The sequence below is a fragment of the Tauraco erythrolophus genome, chromosome 15 (genome assembly GCF_009769465.1).
Source record: "Tauraco erythrolophus isolate bTauEry1 chromosome 15, bTauEry1.pri, whole genome shotgun sequence".
In the NCBI taxonomy this organism is placed as follows: domain Eukaryota; kingdom Metazoa; phylum Chordata; class Aves; order Musophagiformes; family Musophagidae; genus Tauraco; species Tauraco erythrolophus.
The window spans coordinates 5,585,686-5,611,430 of NC_141479.1; the positions used below are offsets into that span (position 1 = coordinate 5,585,686).

At 42.8% G+C, this 25,745-nt stretch overlaps 1 protein-coding gene across 7 annotated transcripts; it reads left to right on the top strand.

The window, feature by feature from the left end:
• Nucleotides 1-8,023: 8,023 nt before the first annotated feature.
• On the top strand, nt 8,024-25,341 carry AKTIP (AKT interacting protein). Of its 7 annotated transcripts, none has more exons than XM_086620977.1 (12): nt 8,024-8,043; nt 12,573-12,688; nt 13,957-14,162; nt 16,179-16,243; nt 16,338-16,438; nt 17,741-17,829; nt 17,903-18,001; nt 18,217-18,324; nt 19,020-19,080; nt 21,875-22,982; nt 23,486-23,623; nt 24,809-25,341. In XM_086620977.1, the coding sequence occupies exons 2-10, from the start codon at nt 12,647-12,649 to the stop codon at nt 21,983-21,985; spliced, it is 882 nt and encodes a 293-aa protein (XP_086477103.1). In that variant the 5' UTR covers nt 8,024-8,043; nt 12,573-12,646; the 3' UTR covers nt 21,986-22,982; nt 23,486-23,623; nt 24,809-25,341. The 7 variants fall into 7 exon arrangements, with proteins under 7 accessions (XP_086477103.1, XP_086477101.1, XP_086477100.1 ...); XM_086620975.1 differs by lacking the exon at nt 8,024-8,043 and having other exon boundaries at nt 12,608-12,688; nt 24,809-25,003; nt 25,227-25,341; XM_086620974.1 differs by lacking the exon at nt 8,024-8,043 and having other exon boundaries at nt 12,608-12,688; nt 21,875-22,383; nt 22,829-22,982.
• The last annotated feature ends 404 nt before the right edge of the window (nt 25,342-25,745 follow it).

The following is a 25,745-nucleotide window of genomic DNA, read 5'->3' on the forward strand; positions in this document are numbered from 1 at the left end:
TTAATTGGTCTCTGATGTCCCCGAAACATTAATTTGTGCCGAGTTGTGTTGGGTTTGCGTGGCCATGTTTCGGTAGTGGCGGAGCTACAGACATGAGGAGCTGCGACCAGCTTTCTCTTGCTCATTGCAAGGGATCCGTTTGCAGCGGAACCAAAATACTACACTCTTCCCACACCACCCTTCAGCCTAGCTTGTGCTGGCTAAAAATTTGAGAACAAATCTGAGACATACCCAGCTCCTACATGCCTGTTTCCAGTGGAAGAATGACCACATCCACATCTACCTTGAAAGCCAGGATGCACAGGCTGCGGGAAGATGCTAGGCTGTTTGTCTTTTATTTCTCTTTGTGTTCAGTTTAGCTTTAGAGAGAGCTAGATTTAGTAATTTTTTTTTTTATATACTATCTATAGTATTTCTGTTTAGTTTAAGCATATATATACATAATATAGAACCCTCAAAAAGCTGGGGGGTGAGAGGGGTGTTTCTGAATTTTTATTCAGTCCTTTATGTTTGCAAACGTAGCTTCTCTGTCCTGAGTTACAAACTCTGAGTAGGTAGTAGGCTATAGTTTCTATTTGGAGGGATGGAGGGAAGAGAAACAATCTTTCTCACAAACTTTTCATTCATTGGAACACTGAGGTCACCAACCTCACGTGTCAGACTGCATGACAGGGCAGCCAGTAATCGAGACTGGTGCACTGAGGGGCTGGGTGAGCCCTAAAGAAGGCAAGATGTTATGGCACGGATTGGAAGCATGGGATATAAGGTGCTGCTAAGTGGCATGCCATTTATTCAAGTGCATTCCTTTCTGCATGGGGCTTTACTAAATGACATGTTCATATCCTGCTTTTTCTTTCTGCCTTTGAAGCAAGGAGCCCAGTACAGATTTGCATGTTTGAGATGTGTGGGGTTTTTAGCTGGAGAGAGAGAGAGGGTATAAACTTTTAAAATCTCATGTGAACTGCGAGTTTTAACTGGTGTGATGCGGTACGCTTTCTCACATAGAGAGGATGCTCTGCATTATTTCTCTAAGTATCAGATCTGGCTAATTCTTACTGATGTGTTCCGGACTAAAGAGCCCTAAATCATCCCTATTTGGAACTGTATTAGTTGAGCTGGGCAGACACAATCTTTGGATAGCTGTTTCCCATTGAATGGGATAGCTTCCTTTGCATATTCACACTCTCTCTCCAGTCTTTACTCTTCATATTCAGCTCTTTGATCAGTCATACACTAAGTTTTTTTAAATATGCAGCTTTTTAAAATTACCAACCACTTACATACCTGCTTAATGTGTCACTTTACCAGGAAAGTAATAAGAAGATGAAAGGAGGAAAGTGACTTTTGTGTAGAAATATGGCTCAAGGTGTGAGTGGAGAAAAAAACCAGTCCTACTTCATTATGTCTTATCATCTCTGAAATTAGGTAGGTATTTTTCAGTCAACAAATTAATTTTCAGATGGAAAATCACAGTTATGAATTGGTTTTGGTCTGCCTTTCACTCGTCATATCATACCATTACAGCAAAAGCTGGAGTTCATAATGATATTGTGGAAACTGCTGATCAAAGCTTGTTTATGCGGACTGTGTTCTCTGATTTGCCAAAGTTGTCTCATACAGATGCACTTTAATGACTATTCTCTGCAAAACTGATTTTTCAAAAAGATTCTTTAATCTGTAATTTTAGTTATTCTTGAGACTGGGAGATTAAATACCTATTTGTTTGGAAGTGTGTTTTACATGATTAAGATTCGAATTGTTCCATGAAAGGAAGGTATTGCAAAAAAAAACCCAAACAAACCAACCAACCACCTAACCAACTAAACTTACTCATGAGTAATTACAGCTCTAAGTCTAATTAACACCTTATTTAAAAATTGTTGAAGAATGGCTGTAAAAAATCCCAAATGAGGAATTTTAATTCATCGGTAGACATACGTAGATAAGAATTAAATATCGGCTCTTATCCTAAAAATGTCTCTTTATAAATAAATTGTATGGATTTCTGGTTTCTAGATTAATTTTCTGTGTTAGAATTTACAAGGCAGAGGATTCCTATGATTTTGATACTCACAGAATGTATTTTCAAAATGTGTGACAAACACATTGAGTGCCTCCCAACCACTTATCTTTTCTGGGATATTTTACCCTATAAGCAAGTATTCCCATAAGTAGAAAAACGGTGCAATTGAGATCTAAAACTTCTTTACTGGAATTTATTCTGATGTTATAAGCCTCTAGTCAGATTCAAGTATCTAACTTTTTTAAAAAATTTATTGGTAAAATAGTCCTTCTTCTCCTCAAAATGGGGAATTACTTCCAAAAACATACTGCGCAGAATCAAAATTCATCTTAGAACTGTAATTCTCACTATTCAAATAAGAGCTACTAGGTAAGCAAATAAAAAAGGAATAAAAAAAGTATTGTAAATCAGTTTTACAAGTTCCATGGTTCTGAATTCTGCACAGTTGGCCTCACAGTAACTAAGGCTTCCAACTCATAAATTAAGGAATCTGAAACACATTCAGATTTAAATGTTTAGTTTTTCCACAATGTGAGACATATTGAAGGAAATGTAGTTTGAAGGCTATGACATGATCTTTAATTAGGCATTGATAACTTCTGCTATCCTGGGACCATTCATACAGTCCATCTCTCGTTAAATACAGTGACAGCCAGGCAAATATAACAGTGTCTGAATATTATACACCTACGTATTCTTTTTTATATGAAGTGAGTCTGGGTAGATAGGAGGCTCTCTGTTGGGAATACATAAATATAATTTTTCTGCCTCTCTGTTTTAACGGTGAGTTTGCTGCTGACTGAGCAGAGACCACAGTAGATCCTGCAATTCTACCCTAGGAACTAAATGACAAATTTTGATGATGCAGTTAGCGCTGTTTCTTCTTATCTGTTCCTCAGGGAAAATAAATATGCAGTCAAAAGCATTTTATGTTGGTGCATCTATAGCTACATCCATTCTAGCAATTTCACTGTAATAAAAACATAAAGAAAAATAAGTACAACATCTTTAACTGACAGTACTATAAGAAAAAGTTTCCAGCTTATGCTTGATTTTAAGCAACTAGAGAAATATGACACTCTTAACTGTAAGCTAGAGGGGGGTTTTGTACTTGATTTGCTCTTTGTTTGCAATCTTGTTCATGAAAAACCTGGACTTCTAATTAATCTTTACTAATTTTGATCTTTTCTCTCCTATACTTTGTTAACAGGCGTTGTCTTGTGCTGAGGTAAATCTGGGCGAAAGAGGGAAAAACAGTACTTCCTTTCAAATCCAAATGGAGCAGTGTGCCAAAGCAGCTCAGGAGACCCAAAGCTCAGCACGCGCTGCAGGACCACAGATCTGGACAGCATTTTCTGTCAAGCTGTGAAGGCCTGTATGGGAACAAGCATTTCAGGTAATAAGGTCCAGGGAGGCCTTCCCAAATCAAATACCTTTCTGGCACATACCTGGCATTACCTAGCAAGAAGGGCCAGACACATTCCATAGCTCTAGCCTTACCAGAAGATATCCATTGCAAACAGTTTACCCAGATGTCGTTTGTACTACTGTCCTTCGGAATCATGAGAGAACTGTGACATGATGTATTCCTCTTTATTCTCAACTTCTAGGTTGTGCACTGTGAAATAACCTCCTTCCGTTCAGTGATTCATGGATGTATTTAAAATGAAAACACCCGTTTAACACCCATGTATGTTTATCAACATATTTTAGGAATCCAATAATTTCTCTCTCTTGGTTTACTGAAACAAGATGGCCTGTTATCAGCAATTCCATATTCACCATTCGATAACTATGCAAATAGAGACCAGCACGGAGAAATTTAAAATAAGTCCTGCAACGGAGAGTACCTCATTTTCACAAAGGTAAAAGAAGATAAATCTAAATTGACTACTTGACTGCTTTTATTTTTACTTAGATTAAGTGTTGATACTGTGTTTTTCTAGTATATGAATCACAAAGGCATTGCACTTCAAAGTACAAAAAAGATGTTCAGGGGTTCAGGTTTTTAACCATGTTTGTAATTCTGCTTTTTAGCTTTGAAAAAGAGAAAATGCCATCTTTCATGTTTGCGTTTTTAGAAAGAAAAAGTCACGTTAATATCGATAGTTATCAAGGTAATGTTCTGCGTAGTCATATAGGTTCTCTTTCAAAATTATTTTGTTAGGCTTCCTATAGAACCACTAGGGACTTCAGTGGGAGATCAGCATATGTATTTGTTTGCAGCTAGGAGCACTAGGCCTGATCATTTCCTTTTGTCACACAGCATATATCGTGTCTCCGTCAATAGAGTATTTTGTCATTTATCTGCCTATGGATCACAATATGCGCATAGAACAGCTGCAGAACACCACCTAGTGGTGCCGACATTCCCTCAAACTAATTAAAGACCGATTTTAACCTTCCTCATATCTCTCGAGTTCAGATGACTTCTCAAAACTGCTGCCACCACAAGATGAAACTCTAGACCAGATTAAGTCTGTCAGAACTACCCAGTGTCTTTGCACACTGAACAATTAAATAGGATATTGAATATGCCTTAAATGACATGGCCATCGCACTCTTCCTTCTTCCGCAGAGATACAGGTCATGAGGGATCTGGGATTGTTTAGCCTGGGGAAAAAGAGGCTCAGGAGGAGACCTTATCACTCGCTACGACTACCTGAAAGTAACAAGCAATAGGACAAGAGGAAATGGCCTCAAGTTCTGCCAGGATAGGTTTAGACTGGATACTAGGAAAAATTTCTTCACCAAAAGGGTTGTCAAGCATTGGAGCAGGCTGCCCAGGGAAGTGGTTGAGTCACCATGCCTGGAGGTATTTAAAAGCCATGTAGTTGTGGTGCTTAGGGACATGGTTTAGTGGTGGACTTGGCAGTCCTTGTCAGGTTAATGGTTGAACTTGATGGTCTTAAAGATCTCTTCCAACCTAAATGATTCCATAAGTCTATGATTTAGACATCTGGATGAAACAGATACAAAGTATCTAAAGGTTATTTAGACTTGTACTAATCTTACAATATTTTCTACAGGTACCAAGCCATATGGAAAGAAATGTTCCATAAGGTAAGCAATATACAAAAAGCACTCTAGGCACAATTATTATCTTGTATTAGTTAAAATACAAAGAATCTGTTAAGTAGAATTCATTCAGATCTGATATGACTAAGAAGGTAATCTAGTCTACCATGTCATTTTTTGAGGCTTCTGTGTTTTAGTTCATCCCACAGGTCAACTTTCTGCATTCCTTTTCAAGGTAATTATATCTAAGTTTAGCTATTCTGGTGTTATCGATTTACAGCATGTAAGCTATATATTCATTTAACTTTCCTGATGTGTAAAGCTCACCCAAGACATCTATTTGGATTGGTTTGGAGTTTCAAAAGCAAAGGAGAGAATAAATTTTATTACACTGCAGTTGTACATCAGTACTGCTAAGGGAGGTTTATGCATACACCCAAAGATTTACTGTCATTTTCTATTGAAAGACATGTTTTCAGATTTCCTCGCTTGATCATACACAGGACAAAAGGATGCAACAAATCCAGAGTGCTTTGATATTTCAGGAACACATCTAGCATCGTTAAAGCACAGAGACACTATTTTAACTGACGACCTTGCATCCCGATTGCAAACAGGTACTGTTTCTGGATTCACACAAATGATGGTAGTGTAGATCCGTACATTAATTACAGAGGATTCTAGTAAAAAAAAAAAGATAGAAAAAGCACTTTCCTTATCAGTGCTTCAGAAAAAAAAGCATTGAAGAAAATGTGTTAGATGAAAGTTAGTTTCTTTTTTGTCAAAGTATTATTTCTGTAGTTGGCAAAACAGGAAACTTTGGACTATAGTGGGGTTTGGAAGGATGAGTGTTGTGTTCAGTGGCTTGATGAAGTATTCCTCTCAATCCTTGGTATCAAAATTAAAATATTATTCACATTATGACTGCGAGATAGTTTTACAACATCCTGAACGTGTTCATTCAATTAACACTAAAACATTGTTCAAGCCACGGAATTTTGCAGCACAAGATCTATGACATCTGCATGAGAGGTAAAGGAGCATTTAATGATCACCTTGCATTCCTTAGCAAGATCAGGAGCTCATACAGGCAAGACACTATCAGGAACAATTAGGTCTGAAAAGCCCAGTGATGAAGGTAACCATGTAAAAAAGATTTCTGGAAACGTAACCTCCAAAGGAGAGGTGGTGGGAAAAGATTTAGAGCAGAAAAAAGAAAACATATATAGCAGGAAAGAGACTAAGACAGAAAAGGAGGTAACAGGTGACTGTTACTGCCTGTAGCAGTGGAAGGTAGAGAATTTGGGATGCGAACCTAAATGGAAGTTGTACAGCACTTCAGAGGAGCGGGCAAAGAGCTCGCATTTCAAACACTGAAGAACAGGAATTGCAAAAGGGTTTTAGAAACTGAAACAGTGATTTGGCCAGAATAATAACATTATTTTACCTGACTGAAGATTTTAAAGTGACATTTTGAGGACAGAAGACAGGAGAAGGTTACAATAATTGAGACAAAGTGAGAACCTTAGTGTGCGGTATTTTTGCTTCTAGCTTAGGAACAAGAAAAAAAAAACACCCACCCTGTATTCATTGATTTTTAATTTTCTCTGTAATTTTTACACCTGAGGTAGGATGGATTTTGTTGTCAACTTCCAAACTTTGACAAATTACTTTAGTTTTGGAATAGCTTTTTGGCAATTGTTCTAGTGGGCTCAGAGAGAGTCTAATTACAAATAAAGACTAACTCCTGAGTTTGCACTTATTTTGCTCCTTCTCTTCAGCAGCCTTTCAGAGCTAAATTTTTAATGTACAGATATGTATAGCTAACTATAAATTAACACTGTGTACGTATGTATACCTGCTCTGCAATGGCACTGGAAGCTGATAACTTGAAAAAAAACCAGCTAAAATGTGGTCTGCAAAATGTCACTTTTTAGAAGCCTGCTGAAACGAGTGGCAAAATTCCATGACTGATGGAGCCATCGCTAGCCAGGGGCTGGAGTTCCGGGCTTGTACGTGCCTCGTTAGCGGCGGAACTATCCGCCAGGGGCTGCGCCGAGCACCGAGCGGACGCCCGCCCGCTCTACGCTTCTGCGGCCGGTTTTCCTCTCGCCGTTTCCGCAGCAGCTCTGCCACGGGCCGCCCGCCCATCTCGCACCGGGGGGTTCCGATCGCAAAGACGGGGGTACGGCCGCGCTCCGCCCGCGCCTCGCCGCGGGGCGATGTGTTCGCACCCCCTGCCCGCACGGCACTGCGCTCTGCTGTGCGGAGGGGAAGCTGCTCCTCGCCGCTTCCCGAGGAACGGCTCCGGCTCCTACGGGAGCCGCTTCGCCGCCTTTTTCCCCTCTGTTTCAGATCACGTGACGCCGTCCGCCGGTCTAACCCCTCCGCCCGCGCCACACGGCCGCGGCCCAGCGGACCGAACCAGCGGTTCCTGCTCGGACACGGGCGCACTGACGGACGGACGCCGACCCGCGCCGTGAGCCCCCGTCTCTCCCGGCGCTCCGCGGCGGTTCTGCGGCGGCACCGCCCCGCACCGCGGCCCCGCGCCCCGCCGGCCAATCGCGCGGCTCCCCGCTCCCCCCCGCAGGCCCATGAGAGCCGTTCCTTTCCTGCAGCCCCGGCGCCTTCTTCCTGCTGAGAGCGCGGCAGGTGCGTCACCGCGGCGCCATTGGCCCGCCCCCCCGAGACGGACGGGCGCTCGGGCCAGTCCCTTCCGCAGGGCCGAACCCTCGGCGGCCGGAGCGGGGTCGGCCCCCTTGCCGCAGGGCGCGGGCGGCGGCTCTCATTGGCTGGCTGTGTCCCCGCCGCCCCGCCCCGCCCCGCGAGTCTCCCCGGAAGAGCCGGGCGGCGATTGGCCGCGGGCACGGCCAGGCCCGGATGTGCGGTGCCGAGGGGCGGGCTTTAAATGGGGCAGCGGCGGGGGCAGAGGGGCAGGGGCGGCGGCGGCTGGCGGGGCCTGGGCCGCGCGTGATAGCGGAGCGGCGGGAGCCTCGGCGCGGGTGAGCGAGCGCGTGCCTGCGTGCGGCGGCGCGAGAGTGCCGGGCCGGGCCCGGCCCGGTTCGGTTCTGCCCTCCCGGGCGTGGCGCCGGCGGCGGTCACGAGGGGACGGTCCGCACCGGCGCGGGAGGGCGGCGGGCAGCGCCGGGTCGCCTGTTCGCGCCCCGCGAGGCCTTCACCTGTCGCCGGGCTGGGCCGGCCCGGGCGGCGCCCTCCCGTCCGCCCCGTGGGGAGCCGCCACCGCGCCGAGCGTCTGCCGGCCCGGACAGCCCCGTCCCTCACGGGGGAACCGGCCCGGCGTCGCCCGCCGCGTGAGGCGCCCCGCCGGCCCTTGGCTCCAGGGTCTGCGCGGCGAGGGGGAGCACCGGGGCTCGGGGCGGCCGCCAGCGGGCCGCCCTCCGCGCCCTGCCCTCCGCGCCCTGCGACGCGGCCTCCCCCTGCGGTGGCCGTGACATGCTGCCGGGGACTGGCAGCGGAGGCTTCGCCCCGCGCAGGGCTCCGGACTTGGCAGAACTGTGGCTTTTTCCTCCCATGACCCGCCAGCCCTCCAGCTGACAGCCCCCTCTGGAAACTCAGCTGTCCCGTGAATCTCGGCAGGTCATCCCCGTGAGTCTTTTAAACTGGTAGCTATTGTATAGGAGCTGGTTTCATTGGTATGGGTTGTGATTTCCTTGGGAAGTGTGTTGGAGGATCGAAGTCACAGCAGCAGGTGTTGGTATGAAGGTGTAACCCACCTGTGGGGGAAGAGCTGGCAAACAGGCTTGGCTGGTCAGTGTTCTGTTCACTGCCCGCGTTCCTTCGGCAATCCCTCGTTTTCCAGCAGGTTAAGGCGTGAGCTAGTGAGGTCCTGGGGTCCTGAGAAGATCAGGAGTAGATGTGCTGAGGAGAAATAAGTTCTGGTGTAAACTGGCAGTTACAGTTGCTGGACAAACTGTAATGTGACAGTGTTGTGATCAACATGTATTGTTCTTCTCTAGTACTCTGCCTTATGAGCTCTGTTTATTCTCAGGTGTAGGAGTGGTTCCCTTCCCTTTCAGGTAGGGAATAAAACGTATTAAAACATATATGTATATATAAATCTATATTATTTATATTTGTCTATACACTATTTTTTTTTGTTCTTGAGGAGTCCTGTATGTTTCTAGAAAATATTGGGGAATTCCTGTTGAATTGGTTTAGTGATGTATTTAATCTAATGATTCTGCTGATAACAGGGGAAAAACATGGCACGTGATACGACAGTAGGTATAAGTAACAGAAGTAGTCTTTAATGAGAATACCTAGTGTGAAAAAGGTGCAAAAGCCAAGTGCTTACAATTTTGGTTTGGTAACTTTAGTTTTTTTGAAGTATTTTAGAGTGATGATGAAGTACTGCATGAGTTTGTGTTTATTCTGACTGCTGTGATGTTTTGTGTGCCTCAGGACTGGTGAAAGTCAAAATAAGGTTATGCTGGGCAGCAGGTGGCTTTCTTGGTCCAGGTGTGGTAGGACCTTAGTAATACAGTGCTGTATCGAGGTTCTTTCTAAGCAGCAGCATTTGAAATAAAGTTTCTTTGCAAGTTCGTGTTGTGTCTTTTTTTAGTTGATGTTGTACTAGATGGAAAACGCTGAAGAAGCCCGTGGGTGGAGGCCCACTTGGGAGGGTTGCTGTTACTTTCTGTTGTTGAAGTGGTAGAAATTAGTAGAAATTATTACTGAGCAGCACGCTGTTAAGCCTTTTCTGAAGTGAGGCACTGTGAACGATGACGATGTGAGAGGAGACAGGGTGATGATTTTGGGTGTATTTATTCCTTTTTCATGAAATGAAGAGAGTGTATTGGGTTCCTTTAGGAAGCCAATGGTTTCAGTGGTTGCAGCACCGCACGCTGCCGTAATGGTGGGTACCGTGTAGCAGGCACTGTAGCCTGTGTGAGAGTGAATGACTAAAGTTCCCAGAAATTCCATTTGATGATACTGGGCCTTGGCACTCCTTGTCTGCTGCAGACCTTCTGCATAGTGAGAAGGAGGATGAACAGTCCAACTTAAATGTGCTGTCACTAGATTATTTTTTCATATGTGTTTTTTCAGTTGTGATTGATGCGGGGTAGGAAATACTGAGCTGAGGGCACTAGAGAGCATAAGGAGTTGAAGATGTGTCCTGTACTGAAATCTTTCTCCACTCCCATGTAGCATAGCTAGAAGGATTGAGCGTGATTTGAAATAAACAAACTCTAAAACACCTTGAAAGGCTTTTTGAATGATCCTCCTCTGGGAAGCTGGTACTCTGAGGTTATTAGTTTTCCCTCATAAATAGTATTTTAACAAGTGAATGAGACTGTAGACAGTTTAACACTAAGGCAACATCATGTATCACTTCTTACTGGCATGCAACTGGATAAAAGTTCTTTGTGCAGGAGAATCTCTGTAGTTTAACTAGAGCTAAAATCATGTTTTATTTGGAGATATAAACCATTTTTAATAGCCTGTAAATAGGTGTCTCTGTAATGAAAAGCTTTTCAACCAATCTGGAAGTGTTCTGAGATGCATAGCTGCCTTCTGAAGGGTGGAGTCAGTGACTGAACTCCCATCTAGCACCAGTTATCAAGCTTCTAGATCAGTTCCTTATTTCACTGGAAATAGGTTAGGCTGGTTTTTATATGCATACCTCATTCTTTGTCCCGCTCAGCTCCTGTATCTCATACCTCTGGTTCTGGAATAATGCAATTTATATTACCAAGTCTTAAAAAAACACCAGTCCAAACCAAACAAAGAAAGAAAAAAATCCCACGGAAAATTCATAATCACTCCAGATTCCAGCTAATTGTCTTCCAGCCTGTTACTCAGCTTCCAGCACTTTTCTGTTTTGTCAAAGCCGTAGCACTCGGGTGCTCTCTTTGTGCGTCAGTTCCTCCACCCTCTACTTACTCTGAAGTTTCCCGGAGGAAACATCTTGTACCTTCCTAGCCTAGTGTTTGGCTGTCTTAGTCTGGCTGGGTTTCATGGAAGAGAAAAGGCCCATGGCATAGCCTTCTGGCTTGGCTCTGCTTTCCAGACAGGAGATGGGGAAAAGTGAAAACATCATCTCCCTGCTATCGCAGGACGTGCCCCAGCCTGGTAGCCGTGCTTTGACTTTCTGTTTTCAGTAGCTCAGAATGGTGTGAGACTCTCTGCTGAAGAGGAGAAATATCTGGAGGAATTGTGTACTGGAATGTTTGAGATGATTTTGGGGTGAGGAAATTAATTACTTTTCATCACTTCTGTGAATGGTTCTTGCATTTTTTGAGTGCTTGGCTGCTATATAGTCTAGAAGGATACCTATGATTTGATACCAGTGCTTCTTTTAAAAATTTACCATTGCTAGACTTTCTTTGGCTGAATCGACTGGTGTGTTTTTCTTTTCTTTTTAACAAGTCTGGCATTTATTTTCCTTTTTGGAAGACTTTTAATCACAATATTACCGTTTTCTCTATAAACTAACAAAAGCAATGTGTGGACAGGTGGTGCTTTGCTTACTTACTGTAGAAAACCTCAGTGTTGACCACAACAGAAGCCTGTGCCATTCTCTTCTCTCACATCCTATGAATTGCCTTGGTCAGTCTTCTACAACTTCGTGTTAAAGAAACCGAGTCAAGTGAATTGCCTCAAAACCTTAGTTAATACAGCCAGAAATGAAGGAATGCGGAGGGAGAGGGAAACTAGGAGAACTAGGGGAGGGGGAGAGGCGGAAGACAGTAAATAGGCTGTGCCAGACAAGAGGTGCTGTAGATGAGAATTCTTGTGCAAACAATAGCAAGACTTTTTTAAAAAAAAGAGAGAGAGAAAAACAGGGACATACACAGTAGATGACACACTGATACTCCAAATGCTGCTGAAGTCCTTGTTACTGAACTGCTGGTCTAAAGCGCACTAAGCCTTAGTGCTCATGGTGAAACCATTAAACTAGCTACAGAAAAACAACTGTGGCTTTATCTGTTCCTGGTGGTGTTCCAATGCAGATGGAAACAAAATGACACACGCGTGATGCAAACTCAATGGGAGGATCATCTCTTTCACCAGGAACAGCAGAGATTTATTCCAACTGGAGTGCTTCAGGAACATGCAAAGTCAGCAGTGTGTGCGAGGGGTGACGCTTAACTGTGCTGCAGGAGGGAGCCATTGCAGTACTATCTGATGCTGGACTGAAATGGTGAAGTGGTGACTTCTTAATGTTCGCACAGCTGGAGGATCTTTCTTGGCTGTGCTAAGCCAATAGATGGTCTTTTTTCTGGTTGGCAGGACAAAACACGGAATGGAGAACCTCGAGTGTCTTTTCAGCAGAAACAAGGCAGGGATTCATGCACAAAGACGATTTCATAGACAGCTATGTTGTTGTCCTGGAGTCTAATATATAATAGAGCTTTGGCAATTTTAACTATTGTCAGTCTTAACTGCAGGAAGTTTTCGTCCGAAGTTACAGAAATATGAAGCTGGCTGCAGAATTAGATCTGAATCCAATTCATGTATTGATTCTTGTTTATGTGTTAGAATGCATATTCATTCTGTCTATTTCTAGGGTATAAACCAGTGAGACCTGAGGACACTCTGAAGACTCTGAAAAGTTGCAGTCCTTTATTCAGAATACACGTTATGAACCCTTTCTGGAGCATGTCTACAAGTTCTGTGCGCAAGGTATTTAATGAATGGATGCCAGAAGGCGTTAACGTGCGTTGAGGGGTGGTAGCAGTTCTGGAAAGGCCATCAGGTGACCTAGAAATACAGTGGGAGTGTGTGTTTTATCCTGAGGATTGTGATCATCTACAGTAAAAGCATAAGCTAGCTTTGAGCTGCCTTAACTGGAAGGTGCCTGTGAATGTAATCTACTCCAGAATTTGTTGACTTTTCTTATCTGAAGCATCTTTAAGTAGGAAAGAAGAAACAGAGTTGTTCAAATGGTTGAAAACACTTTTTCCTTGGGACATTTGTTTACTGTCTTACATAGCGCTTAGCCAGGTATTGCACACGCAGCGAGCGTTGACAAAACTGTGCCTCAATAATGCTGTTGCTACTTTAGATTGTAGTGACGATGAAAACATGATAGTTGTAGGGTTAATTGCTTCTCAGGTGTTCAGTGCTAGGGCAAATCATGTAACTTTGTTGATGATGCTTGTGGCATAGGTATTCTTACTAGTCCAAGTCTTGAGCGCTTCAAAAACCTACAGCTTAGATCAAGCCTTTAGTCACCACAACTAGCCTAATCAGAACTCTATAGCCTGCAGGTTTGTCTTCACTATCTGTAGAATGATTTTGAGGTCTGTACGTAGTACAGTGTCTGCTAGCAGTGTAGCAGTGACCAGTTAAGTAGAAAAGGGTTTTTCGTTTGTTTTTTCTTTTTTTAATAAAAGAGCATAGGCATAAAAAGGTTACCATGGCAAAACTGTTTAAACTTGATATCACTGTCAAATGGTGATTCTCTCATAGTGGGAATGGGCTATATGATCAGTTCCAAGTGGGATGTTGGTGTCTTAAGCAGAGGCACTACTTTTAAAGACTCTTTGAAGTCTAGAACGCGAGGATGCTTGTCAGTAGAAATGATTTATCTTGATGCACTGCGTGCTAGAAATAGATTGACTTCTAAGCTGATGTTGTATGCTATCTGGTTCCAGTTTCTAAATAAATGTAAGCCTCCTTAAGCATTTGTCCTAATCTGCAGATTTCCTATCCAGCATTGATTACTCTTGTACTTGTGGGCTAAGTTTGATTGAATAAAAGTCTGTTTAAAAACAAAACCCAAGGAGACACCACCCCCAAGCAATAGAACACTAAAACCCGAGATATGTTTCATTGGCCAAACTTGTGATTAGCAAGGATGGGTTTAAACCTGTGTTAAAATATGTTCATATGTTAAATGTTTATGAAATATGGCCTGTAATCTCATTAGTTCTGTTTTAATCTGACAGAGACCTGACGCTGAAGAGAAGACTTTGAGTGGAGAGCTGCGAACCAGTCCTCTACGAGCCTCTACAAAGAAACAGTTGCCTTCTATTCCAAAGAATGCTGTGCCAATAACCAAGCCTGCTTCACCTGCCATGTCGTCCCAGTCGACAAACGGAACACATGCTTCTTATGGGCCTTTTTATTTGGAGTATTCTCTCCTTGCAGAATTGTAGGTTTTCACTTTTTTTTTGTCTTTTTTAGGTCACAAGGCTTATGCTTCAGTGGGGGCGGGGGGGGGGAAACCATGCGGGAATCTAGTTCTTGCATGGTGTCCCTGGCATAGTCCTTGAGGAAGGCAGTAAAACTTAAGTGGAGCGGCAGCCTCAATCTCTGGAGGTGGAAAGGGAGAGGAAAATGCGATGAGAATTTTTTTTTAAGGGATGTGTTTAGATGTGATTCTCTGAATTATTATATTTCTCAGTCTTGCAGTAAATACATGTTGGGTTTAGGCATCCTGACCAGTTATCCTGGTAGCTTTTTCGTCCGAAATACTGCATTTTTGAAACAAATATTAAAACGGAAGCACCGTATGTCTAGTGAGAAGACAGTTATGAAAGTATGGTGCTGTCTAATGCAGTTAGGATGTGGGAGCTTCCTTCAGTGGTTACACGGAACACTTGAGTGCTGCCTGATACGGCTTATTAAATGGATATTAGGAAGACTATATTCTTTCTTGTCTTTCAGTGATACTTAACAAGAAACTTTGGAGGAAGGAGTTAGTGTGATTTAAATAGCTTGTTTTGGATCAGCTGCATTTGCTCCAACGTAGTGATTTGTAGACTGCTGTGGAGCATACGAATGTCTATTTGTCTGCAAAACTTTCTAGTTATAGAAAGTTACGTAAACTGTTTTGCGCTACAAAGCTGAGGGAACTTCCTCTGTGACAGACATACTGGATTCTCAAGTATGTAGTGCCTTTTGGAATTAAATCCCTGGAGTCCTTATGCAACACTAAGTCTCAGTTCCTGCATTTAACCATTAAATTGAAACTGAGAACTCTCAAAACATCAGTCTTTCCATGTTTTTGTCATGGAACTGACCCTGACATCTTAGTTCAAGAAGGATGTTTTTCTTCTGTAGTATGCAAAAATATGTTGATACCATAATGTAATCTCATCTAGTTTAAAAAATTTGTTATTAGGGAAATAATAATGAGTATTACAGAAATGGTAAGCAGATAACTGTTACATTTTTCTTTGAGATTGTTTATTTGTGCAAACATACAGAGTTCAATTTAATGGACCCATATGCCAAGAAACTGGAAAACCTGTGAAGTGAATAAATTAGCTTATCGTTTCTAGTGTTCAGTAGAATCTGCCTGCCCTATAGCTACAGCTGGTTAAACTTACTAACAACTTCTTGTGCTTATTGATTTGAAAAATAGTAAAAATGGCACGTTTTGCCCTGGTAGTGCTGTTGATTATCAAATGGACTTTCTAAAATGCAAAGGGAGAGGTAGAAACTCTTTTCATAATTCACTGATCATTGGTGACTGAAGATCATGACTGGATTGTCATCACAAGAAGTGAAATAGCAAATGAATGCAAGTTTGGGAAGAAGACTTGGTGCATCCTGGTCATGGGATGTCTGGAATCACTCGGTCCAGATTTCTAATGTACCCTACTTCTTGACTGTCCTTTTTATTCTGTTGCTTTATTTTGTTAGTTGTGAATTTCTGTTTGACCTGCAGCATAGTCTCGTGTAAAACTGAAAAACTGCTTGTTTAAAACTGAAGTTAAAGTTTGGTCGTGTTTCCTAATTAACTACAATTGACTGCAAATCTGCATTCAAAATTACTTAATTGCATTCATTTTTTTTCATATTTACTTTGAAACTAGGGATTCAATAGGAAGGTGGAAATTTCAGTATTGACATGCACTAAATGCATCTACTGGGGGAAGAATTTATTTCTACTTCTCTGCTTACAGTTTTATCAGGCTAAATAATGTTTTCTGTTAGTAACTCTTTAAGTGGAGGAGTAGGAAAAGCAAGAGTGAAAGAATATGGTTTCACTAGTTTTCTGCCACCTTCTCCTGTGAGCAGTCTTCCCTTGGGAACTGGGTGTGAGTTTGTGGAAGAAGTCCCCCGTTAAGCTATTGGTAGTACGTTCTGGGTTTACTGTGGTCAGCTTGCTGTCGATTTGGTGTGGTTGTGGAGCTATTCTAAATACTCATTCTAATTGCAGTACCTTGGTTGTAAAGCAGAAATTGCCAGGTGTCTACATACAGCCATCTTACCGATCAGCATTAAGTAAGTGAAGTTTAAACTTTCACAATTTTATATACATATTTTATTTTTAAAAAAAACCCTTTCGCTCATGCCAACTCAATTTTCTCACTTGCAGTGTGGTTTGGTGTAATATTCATAAGACATGGGCTCTACCAGGATGGTGTGTTTAAATTTACTGTCTATATTCCTGATAATTACCCAGATGGAGACTGCCCGGTGAGTCGATGTGTTTGTCTTGGGTTTTTCTTTTTTTCTGGGGCTTTAAATATGACTTTTTGTTAAAGCTAATATATCAATTAGCTTCTCATTTCCCTGAACTAGTTTTGTTCAGTTGAGAGGCCTTGCACGTATTTTGTAACGTCTGTGGAGGAATCGTGTTACCCTGATTACTGAGGCTGGTGTAGAGCGAGCTTCCTGAGGTTAGATGTGTTCGAGTATTAAGTAATCAACCGGTTCTTTACTTCAACTCTTGATCTGCTGCTTCCTTACAAAGGAAGTTCACATTGAAACACTTAAAGTAGTGTCCAAATTCTCCGGAGTGATATAATGGAAAACAAAATCCAGGCACCTGTGCTGTGCTTGCTGTAGTACTGCAGGATTTCTTGCCAGTCTCTCTTCTAAATTCCTTGGAAACAAAGAACTAAAAGAACTTGAGGGGAACGTTGGTGAAACAAAGGGAGAAGGAGATAGATAGTATGGTGTTACCTTCCATCTCTGCTTTGTCTTTTTAGGGAAAAGTATCCAAGTTATTACCTTAATTAAAAAATAAAAATAAAAAAATCGTGTGGCAATCTAATTCTCCAGAGCAGAGCAGCCGCCCTTCCTGGCCAAATTCCTTTAAGAGGAGGATTGGAGGACAGGTGTATGTAACTGCTGTAGCTGAGAACAAGTTGCTATGTCGGGAAGCTCTCTGCTTGGTGTCAAGTTTTGTGTAAAGCTATCATCTTTAAAAGGACAGACCCAGTAGGAGACAGTTTCTTTCAAAGATTAGGTTTTAGTATCTCTCATGCAGCTGTCGTTTTATTGCTAGCATAGGGCTTTAAAGCCTTCCTGTTGAAACTAAGCTTTCTTCTGGAAGAAAGCATGGATACCGGAGGAAACTAGCTGTACAGAACTGAAGACGCCATGGTGTCACTGCACAGTTTGCTTAAAAATGTGAAGGATTAAAAAAGTATTGATTGTAGCTCAAGTATGTAAAAAGCTTTGAGTCGCAAATAGCTAAACTAGAAAAACTCCTTTAATCTGATCTTATCTGGTATTACTACCTGTGTTGGCACTAGTGCCTGTGCAGTTAGCTGGATTAATTCCTGATCTGGTGATAAGCACGGGAGAGGGGACAACACCCTGCATGTAACGTGGGTGTGTTGGTTAACAGTTGGTATAAATCACTTGAAGTTGCCTCCTTTTAGTACAATAACCATTGATTAGTGTTTGGAAGCAACATCTGACTGACCTTCACCCAGAGGTTTTAGCATTAGGATTGAAGTTGTCACAATGAATTTCTTTTTTCTAACGCAGCGCTTGGTTTTTGATCTGCCTGTCTTCCATCCGCTAGTAGATCCTTTGTCTGGTGAACTGGATGTGAAAAGAGCATTTGCAAAATGGAGGTGAGTGCTGACATATTGATGTATTATCTGAAAGAAGTTTGTTCCTTTCTTCATTGTGTTTTGTTCTTTTTAGGCGAAATCATAATCACATATGGCAGGTGTTAATGTACGCTCGCAGAGTCTTCTACAAGATCGATACTACTAGTCCTCTGAACCCTGAGGCTGCAGTGCTGTGAGTATCTCCCATGCACATAGACATGGTCTCTTAAGTGATCTTTGCACAGACTTGCAGAAGCAAGATGTTTGTGAAGTTGCTTATCAGTTCGTGGTGTCTACCTCCGGAGTTGTTTGCACTGGGAACCAAAGTCGAGGCTTTGCCAAGCCTGTCTGTGATTTTAGAGCAAACCTGTGCCTACTTACTAAACATTACTTAATTGTATCTTGCAGGTATGAAAAAGATATTCAGCTGTTCAAAAGTAAAGTGGTGGACAGTGTCAAACTATGCAGCAGTCATTTATTTGATCAGCCCAAAATAGAGGATCCCTATGCAATCATGTAAGTACTGTGAGCAAATTCACCATGTCCTAGCGTTTCGAGAGCAGGTTTTCCTAAAGCTGTTTTCTCTGCCAAGGTGACTGACCTGTTTTTTCTTAAATTTATAGCAATGCTTTGAATAGTCCTATCCTCATTTCCTTTTGTTTAGTATTGAGTGAATCTTAAAGGTAATCAGACAGTTGTGTTTATTGTTTTTTCGCTAAGCAACCAAGACTTAAAAAAATCTCAACAAAACTTCAAACAAACAAACCAACCCCAAAACAAACAGACAAAACAAAGCCCCCAAACACCCCACCTCCCTCAAGTAGAGATACCTGTAGAGTATATATTGCTTTTGTGCTTTCTCGAACTCAGTTTGCGTGACTGTAGCTTTGGTCATACTTCTAAAATACTTTCAAGCTTGACTGCATAGGGCATGAAGCAGTCAGCTCCACAGTGAATGAGTAGTATTTCATGTAGTAGCTGCTGAATTGCCAGCTTTCTTTGCAAACAAAAATGAAAATATAAATGTTTCTTGTTGAAAAGATCCATAACAATGTGAATTTAGTTCTTAACAGTATGTTTTAACACTGAAAACTCAGACTTGTAGCTTACTTGAAATGCAGCAGACTAAACCAAGGAAAATAGCTGCTTTCTGCTCTATGTTGTAGTTTGCGGAAAATGCAAAGTAAGAGATAACTGTACTTTCTCCATAGTTTTTCTCCGTGGAATCCAGCTATACATGATGAAGCTAGAGAGAAGATGTTGACTCAGAAGGTATGTGCAGAGTCCAGATTCTCGCTATGGTAAGGGTTTGTTGCCTGGTAAGGGAAGACAGGTTCTCTGTCTCTGTGATGAAGGTGTACTAGACAGAGCTTATTCCACCCCTCTTTTGGATGGGCACCTGTGCTGAAACTGGTTTGGTTCCTTAAGCAAGCGGTTATGTCAGTGGCCTAACTTCATTGTGTTAAGCAATTAATCACTTAGCCATCTATAAAGCTTTGTTAGTACAATTGTCACACTTGGCAGATTTTTTTTTTTGTTGTTGTTTGGGGATGAAAGGGAGGGAAGAAGGGGAAAGAAGAGATTTTCTGACTGCCTATTAGCTCGTCCTGCGCTTGTCAAGACCGTTACCACTTCTGCATAACCTGACAGTCCCCAGCTTCTTTGTTCTCTTCTGTTGAAGAAGAATGAACAATTTTGTTCATTACTGAAGCAAAGCTTCAGGGTTTTCTTCTCATTCCCAACTTCTTGAAGCAGCACAAGCACAGAGTACCTTGCTCACATCTCTGATTCTGCTGATTTCTAGTAAGACAGTATCAGCTAATCAAAGGGTGCTTAGAGCTACTTCTATCTCAAAGTGCTCTTACTGGTAAAGCCAGAATGTTTTGGTTCATACAGCTTTCACCTGAGCAACACCTTGGGGTTTAGGGGAGAGGGCTGTGTTTTGGTTTTTAATTATTTCTTTGTGCTTGACAAGAGCTGACACGCAGCAATTCTGCGTCTGCATTGAGTAGCATGACAAGTCAATCCACTTGCAGTGCCTAGGGATTCTGAAATGGTGGTGCTGTCTTTGCTGGTCTGGCAAGGAAATGCACTCTGAATGTTTTAGTTACTGACTTGGGCTCCTTGCACTAGAGCTATAATGTGGTTTGCTGCCTTTTTTTTGGTAATTTAAAAATATTTTTTTTTTTCGTCAGTACAACCTTCATTCTTCCTTGCTGCAAGCTTTGACTCATATTCTTGCATGTCTTTTGGCATGAATGAGGTTTTTTTACATTGATCTTAATATAATATGCTGCCTGTAAGCTCAGTGTAGCAAAGTTCCCAGCTGCTGGAGTCACAGCAGGGCTTGAGGTGAGGTGACCTTTCTCCAGCCTTAGAACAAATAGGACATATAGGAAAATGCTTGATCAGATTCTGACTTATTGATGTTCTTATAAAAACTTAAATACTTTTTACTTCCCCCTCCCCCCCTTTCATTCTCCAACTCCTTTCTTATCCTTTAAATCAAAGACCTAAAGAGAGAGAACAGGTTGAGGTGCTTGAAATGGAAGGGATGTGATGTTGTCTCAGAGACCGATAGCAAACACAATGCCAGTGATGACTTTTCTTTCATCTTTTTTCTTTGGAGGTACATGTTTATTTCTTTTTAAGTGAAAACTAACATCTTCAGTAACTATTGCATGTATGGTCACTTTAGTGGTGTATTGATAGCAGGAATGACCTAACTTCTGTGCCTTAGGAGATTTGTTTCAAAACATTAGTATAGCTGAGAATGTTCTTTTCCTTCCTTCTAAAAAGAAATTACCTAATCATGTGACCTGCCTTTCCTTTCTTCTGAAATCCTGGATCCTTGTTTATTACCCGTATGATTCCTGTGTCTTTCCTAGTCTGAAACAACTAGGCTATTCTGGAACTGTAGCTCAGGAAAGGCCGTGATGTCCCAGCACGTGGCTTTTGCGAGATGATGTCCTGTGTGCAGCACAAGCCAGGCAGGTGCTGCTCTGCCAGGCTCAAGCCTAACTGATCCCTCTTGTGGCTGTTGTCGGAGGCGTTGTGGCAATTCTGTCACGCGGCGTCACCTTTTATGCAGAACATGGGGAGGGACAGAGAAGCGCAGGTTCAGGTTTCCTGCTGATTTAATTTCCTTGGTCGGGCAACAGGCTTCCCATAGCGTGACAGTCTGCTCACATAATTATCCCTTTCTAGGGCTTGGTGCGTCATCGCAGGCTTGCTGTAGTTGTCATACAGGTGATCCGGTGAGCCTGTAGCAGTGTGGAGGCAGGGCTAGTTCCTGGGAGGCAAAAAACCTGCCAGCTATTCTGTTTCTTTGACCTGCTGGAGTAGATATCTAAATTACTAATTTTCTTAAACTACTTCAAGTCCAGAGATGCTTGCCATTGCACCTTTCTCCCTCAACCTGAAGCTTTTTTTGTTTTGTGTTCTAAATTACAATAGTCAGTCTCAAATGTTTGTTACACGATGTTGGGTAGGAATAGTTAGTGTTCAAGAATGTAACCATGATAGATGCTCGTGGAAGGGAAGGGCCGTCCTTGGAAAGCACCAACAAACTCTGTGTGGTGTAGCAAAGATATTGGTTGCTACCTTGATACGTTAATTTGCGTTCAGAAGCCTTGGTGGGGTAGAGCACCCCTCCACGGTATGCCCAGCATCACGAGGTAGTGTGCTACAGTTAAACGTTTTTGATTTGGATTGGCACTTGGTTCTGAAGAACAGAGAAATTTGGCAAATAGCAGTGCAGTGGTGCTGGGCTGTGGCCATCAAGCAGAAGGCACTATTCAAAGAGTGTCTTTGAATCTTTATGGTAGATGGGGTAGCAGTACATCAACTGAGGCATTAAAACTCTCCTGTAATGTCAGGGTAGTTCTACAGGTGCCACACGTGTTGACAGAAGTTAACCCAACAGCCATTTACTGTTCCTCTTTGAGGAGAGGGAGCGAAGGTAGCCTCTTCTGGGCTTGGATTTGCCAAAGGCCAAATGAATGGGGAGGGACTTCAGAGGGCTTGGGGTATCTAATAATTCTGATTTCAACTTTTTTCTACCTAGAAGAAGGCAGATGATCAGCACTGCAAAAGCATGCACGTTTCTGGCCTGTCGTGGGTAAAGCCTGGCTCAGTTCAGCCTTTCAGCAAAGAAGAGAAGACGATGCCTTCTTAGCTTGTCCGGACTGTGGTGCACAAAACACTTTCTGTGGGTGCAGGGAATGTAATGAAGGGAGAAACGGCAAAGCAGCAGTTTCCTTCTTGACTACGGATTAGTGAAAACTGAATGGTGGCAGTGACTCCAGTAAACCTGTTCAACGGATTACTGACTCTTAATGTTTTACATATGCATTAGGTTTCAAAGGCTTGCCTGAAGTTTGGAAGTCTCTCTTGAACACTGCAGTGCTTCTACCTGAAGACTGTCTAGGGTGGGTAATTCCTCAGGGCTCTGAAATGCCTGGAGACGTTGGGTTGGTTTTTAAGCTTTTATTTTTTTCCCTCCAGGAATAGCAATTTTTTAAAAAGTAAAAAATTACTGGCAGAAATATTGGCATTGGAAATATGATGCCAGAGGTAAGCTGTGTTCATGTAAACTAATATAGCAGAGTTAAACACTATATTTAATGGTTTTAAATACTTTGGTTTCTATTGTAAATATATTAGTATTTGAAATTGTAAATAGACGGTTCATTGACGCCATTTAGCACTTTCCAGAGGTAAAGCTGGGGATGATGAATGATGTATTATTGATTTGTAAATGGATATTGTCACTGAAACGCACATTAGTCTGACAGGGCGAAAGCAGAATGTCAGGCTTGTTAGACTTTTATTACATAAACACTAAAATCAAAGCTTTTAATGGTGGTCTCTTGAGCTAATAAAATCTTTGAGGATTTTAGATTCCCTAGGTGTCTAGGGCATTACTTAGGATAGCTTGACTAATGTGTGGTAATAGTGACATCTTAAATAAAAAGAAACCATGATCTAGCTTTGGTCCCTCTGTTTGTCTGTATTGTAGGCATTTAGCAAAGATGAACCCAAGGGGAGGCACCTGGTCACATATGCACTTACTGCATACATCTTCAGGATGTTCTTGAGATAATAGGATGTACTGAGGAGGCTGGTTACATACAGTTCTGTTCCGCATACAGGAAAGCCTTTCGAAAGCATGTGTGAGCTCAGGACAGAATCATCTACTTTTCACAAGAGGCTTCCTAGTGTTGTAGCCAAGCATAATGCTTTATTCTTGCCTAACAGGATTTTCCTATCCAGACTTGTAATGTTAACCCTTTACAGCTGGGCTGTGTTTTCTTTGGCTCTTCACACCTGTACTGCAAACCCTACTGTCTAGTAACAAGTAGTAGTAATTTCATATATAAATACGATGTGGTGTTTGGGGAGGGTGGGGAGTGGTGTGGTGTGTGTTTGGGGTTTGTAGTGTTGGGTTTTTTTGGTCTTTTGTTTTTATCTGACAATCTAAATCCACTTGTCATATAACAACCTTTCCCTGTTCCCTTTGAGAAAAATGTCTTAGTTCTTAAGGAAATAGACAAAGCCTTCACAAGTAATATGCTATCATGTACCAAATGATCAATTTAACTTACTGTTAAGGATGACTGGAGTGGTTTCTATGCAGCACTTAACATGTATAAATTAACTCCTTGCTCTGTTTTAGGTAATGTTGACATCTTAATGCATGATGTTGCTTTAAACCATTTAAAGCTTCTGCCTTTGAGATCCAGCGGTTTCCTGGGGCTGCCTGGAGTGTCTCTAGTACTGCTGGAATTCCTCTTTAGACAGAAGAATGCAGAGGGTATGTGGAGATCAAGGATCCTTTTTAAGGTGGAGAAGGAAGTGCCTTCAAAGGTGCATTTCTTGGGGCTACTCCTTCCTCTTTAACTCCCCTCATCTTACAAAGTGTCTGTTACAGGACCCAGGTTCTTGACTAAATGCTAAAATGTTCTTTCTAAACCTTAGTATACCTGTTTATACTCAGTATAGCACGAGAGAGATAATTTAGAATGGCTCCTTCCTGAACCAATTCAAGGTTAAAGTACGAGGAATTGCAAGCATAAGTTACCAAGCGGATGCTCCTGAACAAGGTCTCTGCAACTGAGCTGTTGCCTTTGGCGTTCTGAAAGCTCTCGCTAACTCTGTATGTGTGAGGTGTGGCCTGTGCAAACTGAAGGCTCTGCCAAACTCTGCTCATGTGCATTAGTACAGCAGATTTAAAAATATTTAATGGCTTTACATGCACTGTTTGTTTTTTTTTTTTAAATTGTAAACTGTATTGAAAGTGTTGGTAGAGTGCAGATCTTCCACAAGAGTGTTTTTGCCAAGATGAGTAAATAGCTGGGTGAGATGTCTGTGGCTTGGTATGGTTTTGTAGGGCCATTAACTCAGCGTAAACTCAGCTTCTACCATCTCCAACACACATCTGTCTCTTCTAGCTCAGAGCTCAATCCAACTTTGTTATATGCAGTATTCCAGGTGGAGTCTCACAAGAGCAGAGGAGAGGGGCAGAATTCCTTCCCTCGACCTGCTGGCCACGCTCCTTTTGATGCAGCCCAGGAAACAGTTGGCCTTCTGGGCTGCCAGCGCATGGTGCCGGCTCATGTTGAGCTTCTCATCCACCAGCACTCCCAAGTCTTTCTTCTCCAGGCTGCTCTCAATCCATTCTCTGCCCAGCCTGTACTTGTGCTTGGAATTGCCCTGACCCACGTGCAGGACCTTGCACTTGGCCTTGTTGAACTTAAATGAACTGTTAAGTCCTGTCTTCAGATCAAAAACTGAGAAGAGTGCAGCATTCCGAATTGGCACTTGGGTTTGTGTACTCTTTCCTATAGTAGAACATTCTACCTTTTTATTTAAAGATGGTTTTTCTACCTTTCTTTTGCATTCTTTATCTTGCATGCTAAAGCTAGTTGTTTTCTGAGAACAGGACTTGGATGGCAGATAGCTGTAACCCTTTTACATTTTTTTTTTTTCTATGTGTCAGTATAGAAAAGAAGGAAAAACCTGTGGGTCTTGGAAGAAGGCAGGTGATTCTTCTGTTCCTGCTGTCAGTTCTGTGATGACATGTGCAGAAAGACTCTGTCCTTCCCTCTCTTCCTTACCTGCCATGGGAAAGCAGAAGGAAGCAGACACCTTCTGGAGCAGTTGCTTAGTGCCACAGCTGTTTCTTGAGAAGCTAGTGAGTAACAGTGCTAGAGGGGGTGAGAGCGTGGGTGTGTACGTGGTTTTCCTCCCATGTGAGCGAAGCAACGAGTAACTGGGCACAGAGGGCTTCTCTGCTCCAGTCCTCCTGATTCAGTCATCTTTAGGAAACTACTGCCAGTGTAAAGTAGGGGTTTGAAACTTTTTAGTCTTTCAAGGATAATAATGTTGATCTTACCCTGTGTTGCCAACCGTGGAAGCTGTCGGGCTCACCGCCGTTGGTGAGAGGAAACCCTGGGGCCAGGAGGCTGTGAGTGCTCACAACTGGGTGCAGCATGTTGTCCCAGGTGGCACGTGGAGTGTGTGCTGGCAGCTCCTGGGCCCCACGCGGCTCTGCAGAGAGCTCCTGGCTTCATCTCCCAGCATGGACGTGGTTGCTTCTCCCTGGAATCTGCTGAAGAGATGGATGACCATGTCCACCCCTCATGGAGAAGGGTGAGTGATCTCTCTGCTGATCTGCTCCTGAGGGAGGGAGGGAGGGAGGGAGGGCAGGAGGCAGCAGTGGGGGAGCTGGTGTCTCGCTCAGGCTCCTTCCTCTTGTGCCTGCAAAACAAGCTCGTCGGCAGCGCAGGAGCGGGCTGTAACAGTGGCTGTGTTGTGGGTCTCCAGTTGTTTCCCGCCTCGGTCCTTCTGAAGTACTTGGTGGAAGCAAAGGCATTGCCGTATTGTAGAAGCAAAGGCCTGCGTGCTCGTGCACGTATACCAGGGCTGAAGAAGGG